We start from the raw sequence: 15,366 nt of genomic DNA, 5'->3' as shown, positions 1-15,366 counted from the left end.
CCCCAGACGACAGCGCCCGCTTAGCTGCCCTGGCGGCAGGATGAACTTTTATGGAGTACTTGCAAAGCTCTGCAGCCTTCATCAAACCCAGCACTTGGCTAAGGCAGCACTGGCATTCCCAGCGCAGATCCTCAGCGTCGGGCTCGGACACATGCCAGCGCTGCTGCCTCTCCTGCTGGACCTGGAGCCTGCACGCTGCAGTGGGGCATGATATTCATGGGATCAGCTTTGGGGTTTTTTTTTCAATGGGGCTTCGTGATTGCCAGGCTGGATCCCTACTTTGTTTTGAGCATGCTGCAAGCCCAGAGAGGCAGCTCAGGTCCTGCAATACATTTCCTAAATGCAGGAACATCCCTGGCTGCAATGCTCTGGGGCAACAGACCCACATGCGACCTTGCTCAAGGACCCCAACTCACCCCAATACTCCCGGTCCAGCCCTGATGCACAGCAGCACAGGGCGCCAGCACAGGGGCGTGCAAACAGCTTTGCAAAGCCCCACTGGCACAATTTTCAGCCCCAAATCTGCTAACAAAATTAGAGACCCTGGGCTTAACGAAGATGAGCAGCGGGGGCCAGGCAGCACCGAGACCCCCTGCTACCTCCTCTCCTTGAGCCTGGAGTTCTTGGGCAGTGCCAGAGCATTGGTGCCGGAGCATTGGTGCCTCCGCCAGCCCCTCGGCTCCCCCACTCCTGCCGGCAGACGGTCTAGGAGCGAGACTTTCCTGCGCGGGCAGGGAGGAGGCTGTGGGCAGGGAGCTTTTGACAGAACATGCCTGCAAAGCTGGGGATCCAGCAGACACAGTTTGTTTCTTGCTGTGTCATTTCAGCGCACACACAGAGGGAAAAGGGGAAAAAAAAAAGGCAGGAACATTTGGCAAGCTGGTGAAGGTCTGGCTTTGCTGAGTGCGGAAAAAGAGCCGTTTCTTCCAAAGGGAGAGAAGAGGATAAAGCAGGCTGTCTGCTGCACACGTGCCCGTCGGGGATGGGCTCCAGCACCCACGGCTGGCAGCACACGAGCTGCCGGCTCGGGCACCAACAGGAGTCATTTGGGGAAGAACAGATCATCTCGTTAAGTTCGGAAGGTTTTAAAACTTCGGGGTGGAATTTGAAGTCTCCTCTCTGAAGTCCTCGCAAACTTAATTGCATTTAAAACACTCAGCATTTAACATTTCGGAGGAAGAAGTAGGAAGGGGCTCCGTCTTGCAGTGCCACAAATGCTGTGGACTTTTCGGCAGCCCCCGTCCCCCCTCAGCACACAGCACACCCTGCTTCACCCGCACAGTCGGGAGCCGCCAGGAATAGCTGCAGAGGCATTAAGATCTGTGCTTGCTACCGAACTGCTAAGAGCACTGGGTGTTGATTAAATTTTCATACCTCCCTGACAGGATATTTTTTTGTGTTGCGTTTTAATTTAAAACACACAAGAAGGGACTCCTTTTCCCTTTGCAAGTGTTCCAGCTCGAGAGCCTGGTGATGTCTGAGGGCACAGAGCCTAAAAAGCCAAGTGGTTTCCCTCTTTCGCCATCCCTCCCATCTCCTCCGCTCTCCAACCTCTCTCCCTCCTCCTCCTCCTCTCCCCAGAGATCATCTCTAGCCAGTGCCACTCCTTGCTGGGAGCCACCGTTACCCATCACACTCCCAGCTTCACCCTCCACAGTGCCCGAAGGAGCAACAGGGCAGGCTCAGCCCCCAGCTGCAGGACCACTGCTGTACTGAGCTCCTCCAGTGCTCTGCCCACCTCCGTGGTGTCAGGGCAGGTGCTGTTTTGGGGGGATCTTTGCACCACCAGCCCTTGCTGCAGAGTCCCTATGACCCCTGGCACGTGGCTGGCACCACTGTAGCCCTTGCCTTGGGAGCAGGGACCCCAGGGGACAGGCACTGATGTCCAAAGGAACTGCAGCAGCTCCTGGAAGCACCAGGGCTCAGGGAGGTTTCTGAGCTCAGCTCCAAGTCCAAGCAAACCCCAACAGGAGCAAACTCCTCTCTGGTCAAGTCATTAATTTCACTGGCCCCTGGCTGTCCCACATAAAGACAGGCACTGCCCTCACTCTCCGAAAGGGAAGAGAAACACACAGACCTGCACAATGCTCAGGTCCCGCTCACACTGTTCACACATAGGTGCTTCGGGGAGAGCAGCTGAGTGCTGAGCATCTCAAGGGACGACCGTGACACCCCGGGAATTTATGCCAACAAGTGACGAGCAATTTTGTACACACACACACACACACACACACACGGAAAAATGACTGCTTTGAAACAGATTCCTCCTCTGAGCCCCTCCAAGGCCACTCGACTAGTGCAACCGGGGACCTGGCAGGGAGCAGGACAGCCGAGCCTTGCACTCATCTCTGATCTGTGTGCTCCAGCATGGCCAGTGATTTAAGACACCTCCCTTTCCCAGCACCCCAAATCAGGGCTGCCTGAACAGTCCCTGTTTCAAAAAGGATGAATGTTTCACCACATTTGAAAACCAGGCTCCAGCAGAAGATCTCAGGTTTGGTGCTTCACGGTCAAAACCAGCCCAAGCCAACTTTTCAAAATCCAGCCCTGCACTCAGCAGCATGAAACCCCGACCTGTGCACATGGTGAGATTCATCTCAGCCCTTTTGCACCCCACATTTAGAGGAGATCCCAAACACCAGGGTGGTACTGGTCTTCAGCGTTCCTGCAGGGTGGGCTCCCCTTGCACCCTCCTGGCCACAGCACGTCAGGCGTGCTGGAAGCACGTGGCAGTTGAGTCACGCTCACTGCAAACCCCTTTCCTTGCAGCAGCTCGCGTTTTACAGCCGCTCTTGAGAGTCTGTGCTGCCAGGCTCTGCATGCATGGCTTGAGCTTCGCACCTAACGAGCGCGTTTGCAACCACCTGGCTGCTTGCAGGCGGCTGTTCAGCTTTGCATGAGGCTATAAGACCTGCACACCCCATCTCCTCCGAGGCTATGGCACACGGATCTGCCCACAACCACTGCGTTTTGGTAGGTATTTTGGAAGCTGCCAAGGACTTGATTCTCTTTCCCCCAGCAAACGCTCTCCTCCTGCTGCAAAATCACCCAGAAGGCTCTCCGCACTCAGCCCTGGCATCTCCTAAGGCTCCCTGTACCTTTTTGCCCTCCTGCTTCCCTACAGTCCCAATCCCTTGTGCCACGAGAGGCCTTTTGGATTTATAGCAAGAAACTGTGGCCAGCTTGCTCCCGTTAGACCTTGCCATGCATTTTTAATTAGCAGTATGGATGCTCTTCCAGTGCTGCTTTAATGTGTGTGCTTAGGAGGCAAATGTTTTTACCCATCACTGCTAATAGCCGTGGCCCTGTGCAAACTCAAGTCAGCTCTTTGCATGGTCCAGCTGCAGCTTGGTTATCACTGCCGTGCAGGCACTCCTGCCTGTCTGGTGGTTGCCCCGACTCTCGGTAATTTACTGGAGCCACAACATTAGAATCAGGAGTTCAACCTGACAGCCAGATCCATGCAGAGAAACAGGCTTTCCCCACGCAGCAGGCTCTGGTTCTCTGCACCGGCTGTGCTGTACCTGTGAAGCACTCGGAGCCTCTCCCGGTGCAAGCAGAGGGTGCCCAGGGCCACGGTCGGACACGTGCCCATGCTTGTACCCGTGACCCCTTGCAACCGCATGCAACCTCAGCAACCGCTCGCAACTGCAACCACTTGCACCTCATGGCAGCCTCAGACCCTGTGAGCAATGCCAGCAGGATGAGCAGGCAGCCCTGGCTCCTTTGCCTGCATCTGTCTAGGTTCGCATTGCTCCCACAGCTATAAAGAGCAGCTTTCTCCATGCACTTGTGTTGTTGTTTGTCCTACACTAACCTAACACTAATGCCCAACTGGGGGCTGCGGTTCCCGTGCCACGTGGCTGGTGTTACCGGCTCCAGAGAGCACAGAGCAGTGCTCCGGGCAAGGGACCCAGCTGGGACAGGCAGGGCTGACCCCTCTCCCTGCAGAGCCCACCAGGCCAGCCCACAGCCCCAGCACATGCTTGCCACGGGTGTTTTTCTTCCCATCTCAGCTCCTGGCAGCGTGGGGGAAGAGGAGAGTGGCAGCTCCCAGCAAGCCAGGCTCCTCCTCGCTACCTGCAAGCACAGCAGCTGAGCACTTCCAAATGGGAAAGCAAATAAACAATCTCAGTGAATAAATACAGTCTCTCGAGTTGGCGTTTCAAAGGAAATAACGATTTCAGACTCCTCTCCTGTTTGCTCTCCGGGACCGGGGGAGCCAGGCTGAGCATCTGAAGCCACCAGCACCACCGAGCGCCTGTGCCATGCCTGGCGAGCCCCGTGGCACGCACCGGCAGCCCCTCACCACACAGCCAACCCCTCCCGGACCCCAGCATTGCTGTTTAATGACAGAACTGCAACCCGGCCCCTGCCCCATGCCGGCACGCCGGCAGAGGCGGAGAAGTAGGACAGCGAGCCTCTTTGCCAGCATTATTTTTCCCTCTGGTCCCTACAGAAATCAGGATTGGCCTCGAGCCAGCCCCAAGAAGGGGCATCTGCTCCAGTATAAGAAGAAAAGCAAAATACTCTTTAGCCTCTGTTTTGGACCACAGAGACAGCCAGAGGAACCACAAAGCTGAAACTCCCCTCTAAAAGAAATTAAAGAAGTCCTTCAGGCTCCCAGGACGGGAGCTGGAAAAGCCATAACACCCTGCAATTTGAGGCTTTTTCTTTTTTTTTTAACCCATACTGTGATTTCTACCTAGCAAGACAGCATTTGACGCAGGCAAGGCTGATGAAAACAAGGCAAAAGGCAAGCACATCCGTGAAATAATACATGTGGAAAGTACCATGGGGCCGATTAGCTTTTCGTGATGCTATCTACAAATTCCAGGAGCCACTCTTCTAGACCTGGTAAAATTGTGGAAAAATGGATCTTAAAATCACGATACAGTTACACAGGGGAATACTATAGTAAGCAATTTCTTTGAGAGATTGCTAAAGTGGTTTTCCTGCGATCCCCCTCTCCTCCGCAGCTTTAACCTGCAAGGACACAGCCTCCCATCGCTTTACTCTGGTGGGAAAGCAGAGTCCCCCGCTGATCCCCCCAAACCTGGGGCATGTGCTGGGCAAGGTCCGGGCAAGGTCCACGCTGGTTAGCAGTGGGAGCCTGCTCTGGTTTGCTCCTCCGAGTGATGAAGGTGACGGCAGAGCATCCCAGTGGCTTTCCACCCCGCCCAGCCCTCCTCCAGCATCCCCTGGGGACCTCATCCCTGATATGTATGCCTCATTTTTCTATTTAAAAAAAGGCAAAAGCCCATTTTGCTGCCTCCAAGCAGCGAAAGGACTGAGCACCCATAACCTAGAGGCACCCTGTAAGACAGCCCTTGTCCCTGGGGAGGGTGGGAGACGCAGCCCGAGAGTGCTGGGAACAGTGTCTGTCCCTCGCCGCCTCCCAAAGTGAATCAGCAGCATTTTACTATACCAAGGCCCAAATCCTCATTCAATTAAAAGCCAAGGAAGGTCCCTAATCCTTTCCATTATAGATAAGTAATAGCTGGTTCTTTGCAGAGGAGCAGGAAAGGGAGGCACCTTACGGTCCCAGCCATCAGGGACACCGTGACAGAGCATGTCTGCCCAGCATTGCGACTGGTGCTGGGAAAAGCATTCGGATACAAGGGCTGTGGCTCCCCAAGTGACCCAGAGAGCCCCCGATTTAGCAGCTATGGTGGTAAACAGGGGATCCCGCGGGTAGGTCCTGCGAAGCATGGTTATCAGTGCTCCCAGCAGCATCTCCCACCCTTACCCCCCAGTAAGATCCAGATGGTGGATCAGCAAATCCCAGATATCAAATGGATCAGCTCCAGCCTTCCCAGTAAGGACACCCTAAATGGCAGGAGACCAGACTTTCTCGGGAACTGCCGGTACAAACCCATGAGGTCGATCAGACCATAAATTGCCCATCCATGTAGCTCACCAGCTCCTTGCACACCGCAACTGGGGCTCTAGCATGGGGAGCGCTGCTTCTAATTGCTGCAGGCGCTGAAGGACGGGGACGAGGGCACATGAGGAGTGCCGATGGAAGAAGCCCCTGGCTTTTGCAGAGAGACGGTCATTAATGCAAGAAACAAGGTGCAGGGCAGGTCGCTGGTGCCAGGCATGGGCAGTGCTGGGCACGCACGGGCTGCGGCACAGCAGTGTGAGCAGGCAGCAGCTGCACAGCTGCGATAAAGGCAGGGGAACCACACCGCCAGGCAGGAAAATTCACCTTTCCTGCTATACTCAATTATGCCTGGGCAATAGGTGCTGCAGTCAAGTCTCTAATCTCATTGATACGCCAGAAGCAGCCAAGAACTGGTCTTTTTTCGGTCTGAACTCCCAGGTGGTTCAATCCTGCCTAATTCCCCCGTCAAAGCAGCAAGATCCAGACACCGCCATCTCCTTTAGGAAGAAGAAAACCAAATCCTCGTGGCAAGGTCAAGCCCTTGCCACGAACTCTCCCCTTTCTACCCCAGCCTGGGTTTCATGATCCGTCTGCCTGCGCACTCCATCCTGCACCCCCAGAAGGACCCTGGGAGGGACTGAGCAGGAGGGGGACCCCAACGCTGGCAGCATGGTGCCTTTGCCTGGGGTTAAAATCCAGCCTTTCTGCTCATGACGAAGTAACTATTGAAGCATGTTTCCCCATCACAAGCCATCCAATTTGCATCCCGCAGAGCAATACCACTCTGCAAATCTCCAGGCTTTATAGGAACCAGGGTATAAAAACATTCCCGGTGCAACGATGCCAAAATTGATGCTGAAATTAGGCTGGGAACAGAACTGGCACGGTTGCTTCTCACCCATAAACTAAAATGTACGTATATGGCCAATCACCCACAACAACATCGCACTTTGTGATTGCCTGTAGCTCTTTTTTCCTGCTTCCAGCTTTGCTCCCAGTTCGCTCCCTGTGTACCCCAAGAGCTTGGGCATCAGCAACTTCAAGCATCTGCAAACCACAGGAACCCAGCACAGCTTCATCAGCACCGACAGACGTTTGCAGCACGAATACCAAAGGCCTCACCTCCCTGTCGGACACTGAAACGCTGCCCCTGCCCCAGGGAGGCGGTCCGAGACCACCTCCGGGGCTTCCCAAGGCTGCCACAGGGATGCAGGCACATCCACCACCTGGTCCACAGGGAGAGTGGATGCACAGTGCCCAGAAACCACGTCCACTCTTACAGCGCTGCCCTGGGGAGCACAGGAGGAGGAGGAGGGAAGAAAGGATGCCTCCCCGCTCCCCAGGGACAGCCTGGCTGCTTGCTGCAGCCCATGCCCACAAGGTTTTGCTCTCTGCAACGGGTTGCACAACCAGCCCAGAGATGGGGGCCAAAGCCCTTAGAGCTCCCTTTGCCCAGAGACATGTAACACACGCCTCTTTATTCCCCATCTCCTGCCCAAATGGGATGGACTGACCCCATCTCCATCATGAAGGAAACTCAGCATCTCACAGGTTCCCAGGACACAGAAATCCTGTCTGTGGCTCCCCATCCCCATCTCCAGCTGCCCAAAGAGACCCCAGAGCAGTGCTACTCACATTGTACAGGACTGTGGTCCACCCTTCCATGGTGATGCACTGGAAGACGGTCAACACAGCAAAGAGGATGTTGTCGAACTGCGTGATCCCGTCGTTGGGACCGATCCACTCCCGGCACTCGTAGCCTGGGGGGCAACCCTGCACCCCGCACGGATGGGGGGGGTCCAGCTCCTCTAGTTCACCTGCAAGCACACAGCAGAGAGCCAAAGGAGGCAGAGATAAGAGAGAGGCAGGGGACAGGCAAGGGGAAGAGCCTGAACGCAGACGGGCTTGGGGCAGAGCAGGGGACCCTGCTGGGACTAGCCCTGGCTGCACGCAAACTGCTCCCGTAAGAAATTGAGACATCCTGAATGCAACTGGGTGATGCCTGGTGTGCCCAAAGCAAAATGCAGAATCTTCTCAGCCCTGGGCTTCCCACAATACCAACATGCACTTGCCCTGGCTGTTTTCCACCCGTGGGATGTGGCGCAGGTGCAGAGCCCTTCTCCCCACCTGAATTGTTTGTGTAGCAGGCTCGGTGCAGCTTCCCACTGTAAAACTCCAGGCCGATGATGGCAAACATGAGGATAGCGAAAAAGAGCAGCAAGCCAATCTGGAGGAGAGGCACCATGGCCTTCATGATGGATTTCAGCACAATCTGCAGGCCTGGGAGGAGAAAGAAAGAGCGCAGCTCAGCACAGTGATGCAAACCCCCTGCCTGGGGCACGTCCATCCCACCACTGGCAAGAGGAGAACAGTGAGCAGAGAGGATGGACAGTCATCAGACAGATGCAAGAGGCCAGCACAGCCTGGAGGATCTCTTTGGGCAGCTGAGGACCATGGAGGAAAGCACCATCCCAGGGGGAGCAGGGAGGGCCAGGCTGCAGAGCAAGGTTCCAGGAGGGCTGGTTTCTGGATCTGGTCCCCCCTCTGGTGTCCTGCCTGTCCTTGTCCCATCCGGACTTGGTGGGACATGACCCATGCAGCTCTGTCCCCCTCACTGCCCCCAGGGCACGGATCCAGCACACCGCCCAGCCGGTGCCCAGGGCAGGAGGGACAGGAGGACCGGAGCCAGCAGCAGCCTAGTTTCTTTATTTATCCCCGTGCCAGCAGATGAAATCTTGCAAAAACCCCAAAATTTCCCCTGAATAAACCTCAGTCCTAAAAGGATCCACCCACCGCCTTCTGGCCAGGGAAGCGGAGCTGCTGGCGGGCCCCGGCAGCCGCCGAGCCCAGCCTGTGCCAACACAGAGCAGGCTGGGTGGGGGGAAATGCCACCCGGGGACAACAAATGCTGCCATCCTAGAGTTCCCACTGCATGGGGAGGTTTGTCCCCCTCTTCCCTGATTTCACCCTACGTCTCTGAGGTGGCACGAGGACCCCTCTCACTCTGAAGGACATCAGGGACGGATGCAGACACCCCGGGAGGAGAACTAGGAGCATCCAACTTACTGGGAATGCCCGAGACAAGCTTCAGAGGTCTGAGCACGCGCACAGCCCGCAGCGTCCGCAGGTCCACGTGGGTGTTGAAGTGCGTCCCAGCTGTGGCAAGGATGCTGCGGGCAGACAGACAGAGCAGAGTTACCCTGGGCAGAGCCCTCGGCCACCCTGGTGCTAAGAGCCATGTTCTCACTCCAGGCCGGGGGGACCCGTGAGGAGCTCCATGTCCCTGGGCAGATACGGAGATTCAAAACCTCCCAAAGCCCACATGCCAGCGAGCCCTGTTTGATACTGGCACCAAAGCTCATGAGCCACTCTGGCCAGTCAAAGCCACCCAGGGGCCAGCCAGCGCTGGCAGCCCCCCATCGATGCCCCCTGTGTGCCAGGATGGCTGGGGACAGCCCCACACCGCAGTGCTGGTCATCACCCATGCCATGCAGTCAACGCTGCAGACGTAGTGCTCATCACAGCTGAATGGGTTTAAACTCTCTTCCAGGCAGGTGGCACATGGACCAGAGACGGTGCCCCAGAGATGGGGGTTGCTCCCCTGATGGTCACCCATGCTCCCCTGGCAGCACCGCCATCCATCAGCTGCTCCGGCTTTTTCCACACATGGAGCTTCCTTAAAGTCCCACCTCTGGGACTGCCGAGAAGGAGCAGAGAACCTCACATGCATTCAAAAATCTATAGTAATGAAAGTTTGATGACCTTGGAAGGCAACCGGCAGGCACAGGAAGGACTCCAGAGGTTTTCTTTTAAAACACAAAGATTTTTTCAAGCCCATCTCTGGAAAACAAATTGGGGCAGAAGGGAGTGGGTACACACTGAGTCCAGCAGTGGAAATACTTGGGGCCCCTGTACCTGCTGGCGGGACGGGGATGCTGCGGCTCAGGGATGCTGGCAGAGCCGTGGGAGCACAGATGGCGGTGCCAGAGCTCGTGGCCTCCTCTCCCATCTGGGCTTGGTCCCTGAGGCACTGGATGAGGAGGAGGAGGAGGGAGGGCTGCAGTGGAGGAGCAGGGGATGGGAGAGGAGGGGATGGGGAGGAGAGCAGGACAGAGGGAGGCAGCAACCTTGGGGCTGTTTGCAGTAATCCAAAAACTGAGGGAAATTGGGTCATTGTTCCACTAATTCATCTAATTACAGGCCAGAGCAGCTCTCTGGCGAGCTGAGCAATTAGCATTCTTTCTCTCCCCCTCTCCCCGAGGTATGGCAGGTACCAACCTGCCCCTCCAGAAAGGCAGCTGGGTTTCCTAGGATACCCTGACAGCAGAAATGCTCTCACATCAGTAAACCAGGTTGTTTCAACTCCTTTTCCTAGCCTCCTCTTCCTCCCTTTCCAGGCACAAGGGGTCAGCTGCAAAACCCATCCCAGCAGCAGCCGGGATGCATCACCCCAGCATCGCCCACAACTCCCCGTGTATCAGGCTGCTTACCCCCGATATATATGAGGACCTTTTACCCTTGATGGCACTTTCCCTTTCCCCCATGCCCCAGCCCGTGACCAGCCCCTGCTACCCACGGGGCTGATGGGAGAGCAGAAAAGGGACTTAATTAAGTCAGAAGCACCCAGAGGCTAGGGAGAGCTGCGTTGTTAAACTGGTTGTAAGATCAAAATCAATAAATATGATAAAGCACGGCCACTCGGCAGCACGTGGGAGAGAGAAGAGCACGGGTGCTTTCATCTCTTTCATGCAACCTGCCAGCGAGAGCAGAGTAACCCAGTACTCCCCAAAACACCGGTGTAGAGGACATGCTGTGCCCAATGCCGCGCTGGAGACCCCGAGACCCTCCTTCAGCTTTTGCTCCTCACATCCCAACACCTGGTGTCCAACCAGTCTCCCAAAGGGACGGGGAAAAGGTATTTGCAGCCCCTGCGCCGACTCCAGCTGAGGCTGAGCATCTCCAGAAGGCCAGGGATGCTCCTGGGCTGGACATGGGCTCCAGCCCTTCTCCTGAGGGCTCGCTGATGTAAGCCCAGCTGGAAAGCTCCTGGCAGCAGAGTGGGATCGACAGCTCTCTCCTACCACCATGGAGCAGCACGAGCCGTGGTCCTGCACAGCCGCATGGAGCGATGGAGGTGGAGCCATCACGGCTCCCAGCCCCACCGCACATCATCTCCCTGGGGCAGGTCCATCACCTGAGGCACCCCTGGACCGACACGGCAGAGGGGAGCAGAGCGCCCTGGCTGCAAAGTCCTCTGCTAACCCAGATTTGTTTGAAGGGCTCAGGAGCCGTCGCACTGAGCCTTCAGGCAAGGTTCAGGCGATTTCAGGGCACTACTTCCCAGTGCTCTAAATTAGCTGCTAAGAATGGGACTCCTCTGTGGCAAGGTGACATGCTCCTTGTCCTCACTGGGGGACAAGGGACATCACGAGCTCTTTCGGAAGTGGGTTTGGACAGATCACCAGAGTGAGGCGGTTGCAGTGCAGACGTGTCTCCCGACTGACAACAGAAAGATGACCCACTGCTACGAAATAGGTGCCTGCGCATCCTTTTGCAGGCACAGCCAGCGTCTCCCGGCGAGGGTGGATGCACTAGGAGCACGTGCTGCTGGAGCTGCTCCTGGCAAACCCATCCATCCCAGAGCACTGAGGCACCCCAGAGCCTCCGAGCAGGGTCTGAGCAGCCCTGGGCCATTTTTAGACCAATTGAGGTGGCTGGAAAAAGCTAAACAAGCTTCTAGGCACACGAGCCTGGCTTCTGCCTGCTTTTCCCAAGCCCTTCAGTGGCTCTAAGTAACAGACATCACCTCTCCCAGATAGCCAGGCTTCACTAGTACACACAGACACCACCACCACATTACCGCTAATAATAAATACAACATGGAAAACACACCTTCCTGCTCCGGACTTCAGCATCTCACCTGTTAATTGCTTATTAACCTTCTAAGCATGCCTTTTTTTTTTTTCTTTTTTCTCCAGAGGGCCACCCGTATCACCCAGCACAACCCATTTCCAATTTATTTATTGACACACATTTCTTATAGCTCCTCGAGATGCACGGTGCAGAGATGGGACTCAGGCTGTGACAGACCTTTGTGCTGACACAGGGTGGCTGCTCCGGTATCTGTAGAACAATTTAAACCCTTTTCAAACACTTACAATATCCACGTCTGATGTGCTAATAATTATTCTTTATTTTTAGGCAAGGACCCAAACTAAAATTACATCTCACCATCCAAGTTATTTGAAAAAGCTGCCAGATTGGGCTATAAAAATCACAATGATCTCATGCTTTTCATCATATGTACTGGAGAAAAAAAGAAGAAAAAAAAATGAAGGCGTTTTTATAGGTCACCCAGGCAAAGGGGTTAGTTTTACTTCTTCAGAGGAAAGGGGGAAGAGACTTCAGGTGGAGAAAAGAGCAGAGAGGAGCTATTGGAAGAATGCAAATGAGAGAGGAGGCAGGATGGGAAATATATGCTAATCCCCAAAGTATAATTGAATAGTGAGCAATCACCAGCAGACAAAAACATGTTTTCAGCGGGGAAAAAAAAAAAAAATCCAATGCTTTGTGTTTGCAGCCAGGATGATTATTTTATTTTATTTATTTACAGGCTGCGGAGCGAAGGGCGAGCTCCCGCTGGGCCCGCCGCACCTGCAGGCTTAAAAAAAAAAAAAAAATCCAATGCTTTGTGTTTGCAGCCAGGATGATTATTTTATTTTTAAAGGCTGCGGAGCGCAGGGCGAGCTCCCGCTGGGCCCGCCGCACCTGCAGGTTTGGGGCTGATACTTAGCCCTCGGGCACCGCTCCAGCTCACAGCAGCTGAGCAAAGCGCACGCCCTCGCCTCCAGCTGAAGACCCGCACCTATGGATTTCTCTTCCCGGGAGGGGGAAGGGGAAAAAAAAAAAAAAAAAGAATAATCACATTTAAAAAATTACTCTCTGCTCTTTGGGACTTAGCAGAATAAACCACGAGCAATGCTCAGTGACCCTGCCCACACAAAGCCTTTTTACTAGCACAGAGCCAGCACCAAATTCAGGCACTATCACACACTACAGCACCCACCATGCCTCCGCTGCCTGTGCCAGGGGCTGCGCATCGCACCCACTCCCGTCTCCATCATCCCATCAGGAGCAGCACCAGCAGCCCTGAAGCCTCAGCCCTTGGTGATGACACACACAGCTTGGGGCATGCCGCAAAGGGCTTTGCACCGAGGACCCCAAGCAAAGGCTGAACCCCCAAATAATCAGATCAACGCTCGATTCATCCCCCCACCCCAAACTGAGCATCCCTCGACCACTTCCATCAGGGACCGCTGCAGAGGCACATGCAGACAAGCCGCCCCAGCAAAGGGCGGCTCCAGGGTGTGCTGGGTGGAGGGAGGGATCGTCTGAGACAGACTAATCTCAGCTCAAAATCTGGGGCAGGGAGGGTGCTGGCTGGCTGGCTGGCTGACACGCAAATTAATATTTATAATTAAGTGGAAAGGCCTCTGAAGGCCTGCACTGCCACCTGACTCTATGAGGGAGACTACTTCATAATTAATACACTGGTCAAACGGCTCAGGGAAAGTAAGTTACCTGATGAATTTACCCCATTCTTGCCCTTTTCTGCTGGTGAATCAATCCCTCCCCTCTCTGCAGACAGCATCACGAGCAGCAGGCTGGACTCTAGGCTCTTGGGTCCAAACCCTGCTCGAGGCAGGGCCAGCGGGATTGGGTTGCCCACCCCGAGGATGCCCCAGCAGAGCACAGTACTCCTGCTTTGGGGATGCCAGGAGACAGGAACACCAGGCCCAAGTCCTGCCCTCAGCACAGTTCAGAGCAACCTCAAAGCCTCCATCATCTCCACTTGCTCTTTCCAGGTTTCAGGGCCATGACACAAGTGGATTGCACTGCTGCAAAGCTGCCGATCCCATCTTTCCTGGCAGCTTTGAAAGCCCTGAAATGGGCACCAACAACTCCCTGCAAGGTGTGATGAGGATGAACACAAAATCTGCCTTCACCAGCCTTCGATCTGGGGGACAAAATGATCCCCCAAGGCCACCTCTTCCTGGAGAAGCCCCCAGGATTTGGCACACAATGGAGCATCCCCTCTGCAAGCCCACCTTGTGCCTCCCTCTGGCCCCTGCGATGCCTGTCAGCAGATGCAGGATTTGGCAGGGGGAGGAGATGCTGGTGAAACCATGTTTGCACAAACGGGACCTGGTGGAAACCTAAAGTCATTGCCAGGAGGCTGGAGAGCTGGCCCTGCAAAGACAAATACAGCACACGCAACCGCATAGCATGGCAGGAATTGGCTGAACTCATGCCAAAGGAGAGGTCCAACACCCCAGGGATATTCACCCAAGCTTGGGTGATACCACCTCCCCACGTGAGGATGTGGTGGAAAATAACCCCTTTACCCTTCCCTCAAGCCAGCCTTTTACTCTGCAACACCTCTCCCAGAGCGAGGTCCATGGCAGTGCAAAGAAATGGTGCACAGGGACTCTGCAGCTTGGCCCAAGGCTTTACCCCCTGGGAGGACGAGGGCTTCACCTCAGCCCGGGAGCTCTGCACCCAGCAATGCGGAGCAGGGGTGTTGGGGATGTGGAAGGAGCCGCTGGGGACTGCATGGGGCAGAGGGGTGCCTGGGAGGGGAGGCGATGCCCCCGGGGACCAGCAGCCACGTGGGAGGGACTGACTCACTCCACCGCGCAGGGGCTGCGGGAAACGAACCGCCAGGGAAGAGAAGCCGGGAAGGATCAGGCGAAGCGCGTGAGCTGCACGTGGGCTGGATCCTGCGCGGCGGGAAGGCAGGATGCCTGTCTCCCCCAAAGCCAGAGCCGTGGGGTTCTGCCTGCCCAGGGGTCACCCCACATCCCTCCACCACCCGTCCCCAGCAGCGCAAAGCCTTTTCTCTCATCACCCACCCCGTCCCCTCGTCGGGCCAGGGAAACGGCACTGCCCTTTGTACGAGGTGTCGATGTCAGGCACGTCCTGTCACCGTGGCATATGGCACATGAATCATTCACAAAGCTAGGGAATTAATTATTCATCCAAACGAAAGACCAAATGCTTTACTAATTGTCCTGGAAGGAAAGAGCTGGGAAGGGGGTGGGAGATGGGGCAGACATCAGGTTGGAGACTGGGTGCAAGAAAAAGAAGGGAAGAAGAAAAAAGTCTTGTCTGGTACGATCAAAGCATTGCTCTGCTTTTGGACTTGGGTTCTCTCTTTACTGGTTTACCCTACAGGACAACACTCCCTGCAGGCTCCTGTAGAGTCCTTGCAGTGTACAGGCTCCAGCAGAATAATCCTGTTAGGACGCTGCACTTGTGCTCCATGCCTCATATCCACTCCCCCAAACTTCCTTGCCTGCAGGTGCGCTGTGCATGTTTTGGGGCTGACACCTCAAACCACAAGGAGATGCAACATATGAATATTCCCACACAGAGCTTCAGCCAGCACCCATTCAAGGACCACCCCCCCACCCCCCCCA

General features: G+C 55.4%; 1 protein-coding gene across 1 annotated transcript in view; it reads right to left on the bottom strand.

The window, feature by feature from the left end:
* CACNA1E (calcium voltage-gated channel subunit alpha1 E) overlaps positions 1 to 15,366 on the bottom strand; it is a 122,023-nt gene that overhangs the window by 72,739 nt on the left and 33,918 nt on the right. The window contains exons 5-7 of the mRNA XM_019471144.1: positions 8,954 to 9,057; positions 8,015 to 8,167; positions 7,523 to 7,704 (exon numbers count right to left, since the gene is read on the bottom strand). Of these exons, the coding sequence (XP_019326689.1) occupies positions 7,523 to 7,704; positions 8,015 to 8,167; positions 8,954 to 9,057 (439 nt within the window). The remainder of the gene's footprint in view (positions 1 to 7,522; positions 7,705 to 8,014; positions 8,168 to 8,953; positions 9,058 to 15,366) is intronic.

This window comes from Aptenodytes forsteri, unplaced genomic scaffold, assembly GCF_000699145.1.
Source record: "Aptenodytes forsteri isolate BGI_AS27 unplaced genomic scaffold, ASM69914v1 Scaffold289, whole genome shotgun sequence".
NCBI lineage: Eukaryota > Metazoa > Chordata > Aves > Sphenisciformes > Spheniscidae > Aptenodytes > Aptenodytes forsteri.
This window is presented reverse-complemented; position numbering and strand designations above follow the sequence as displayed.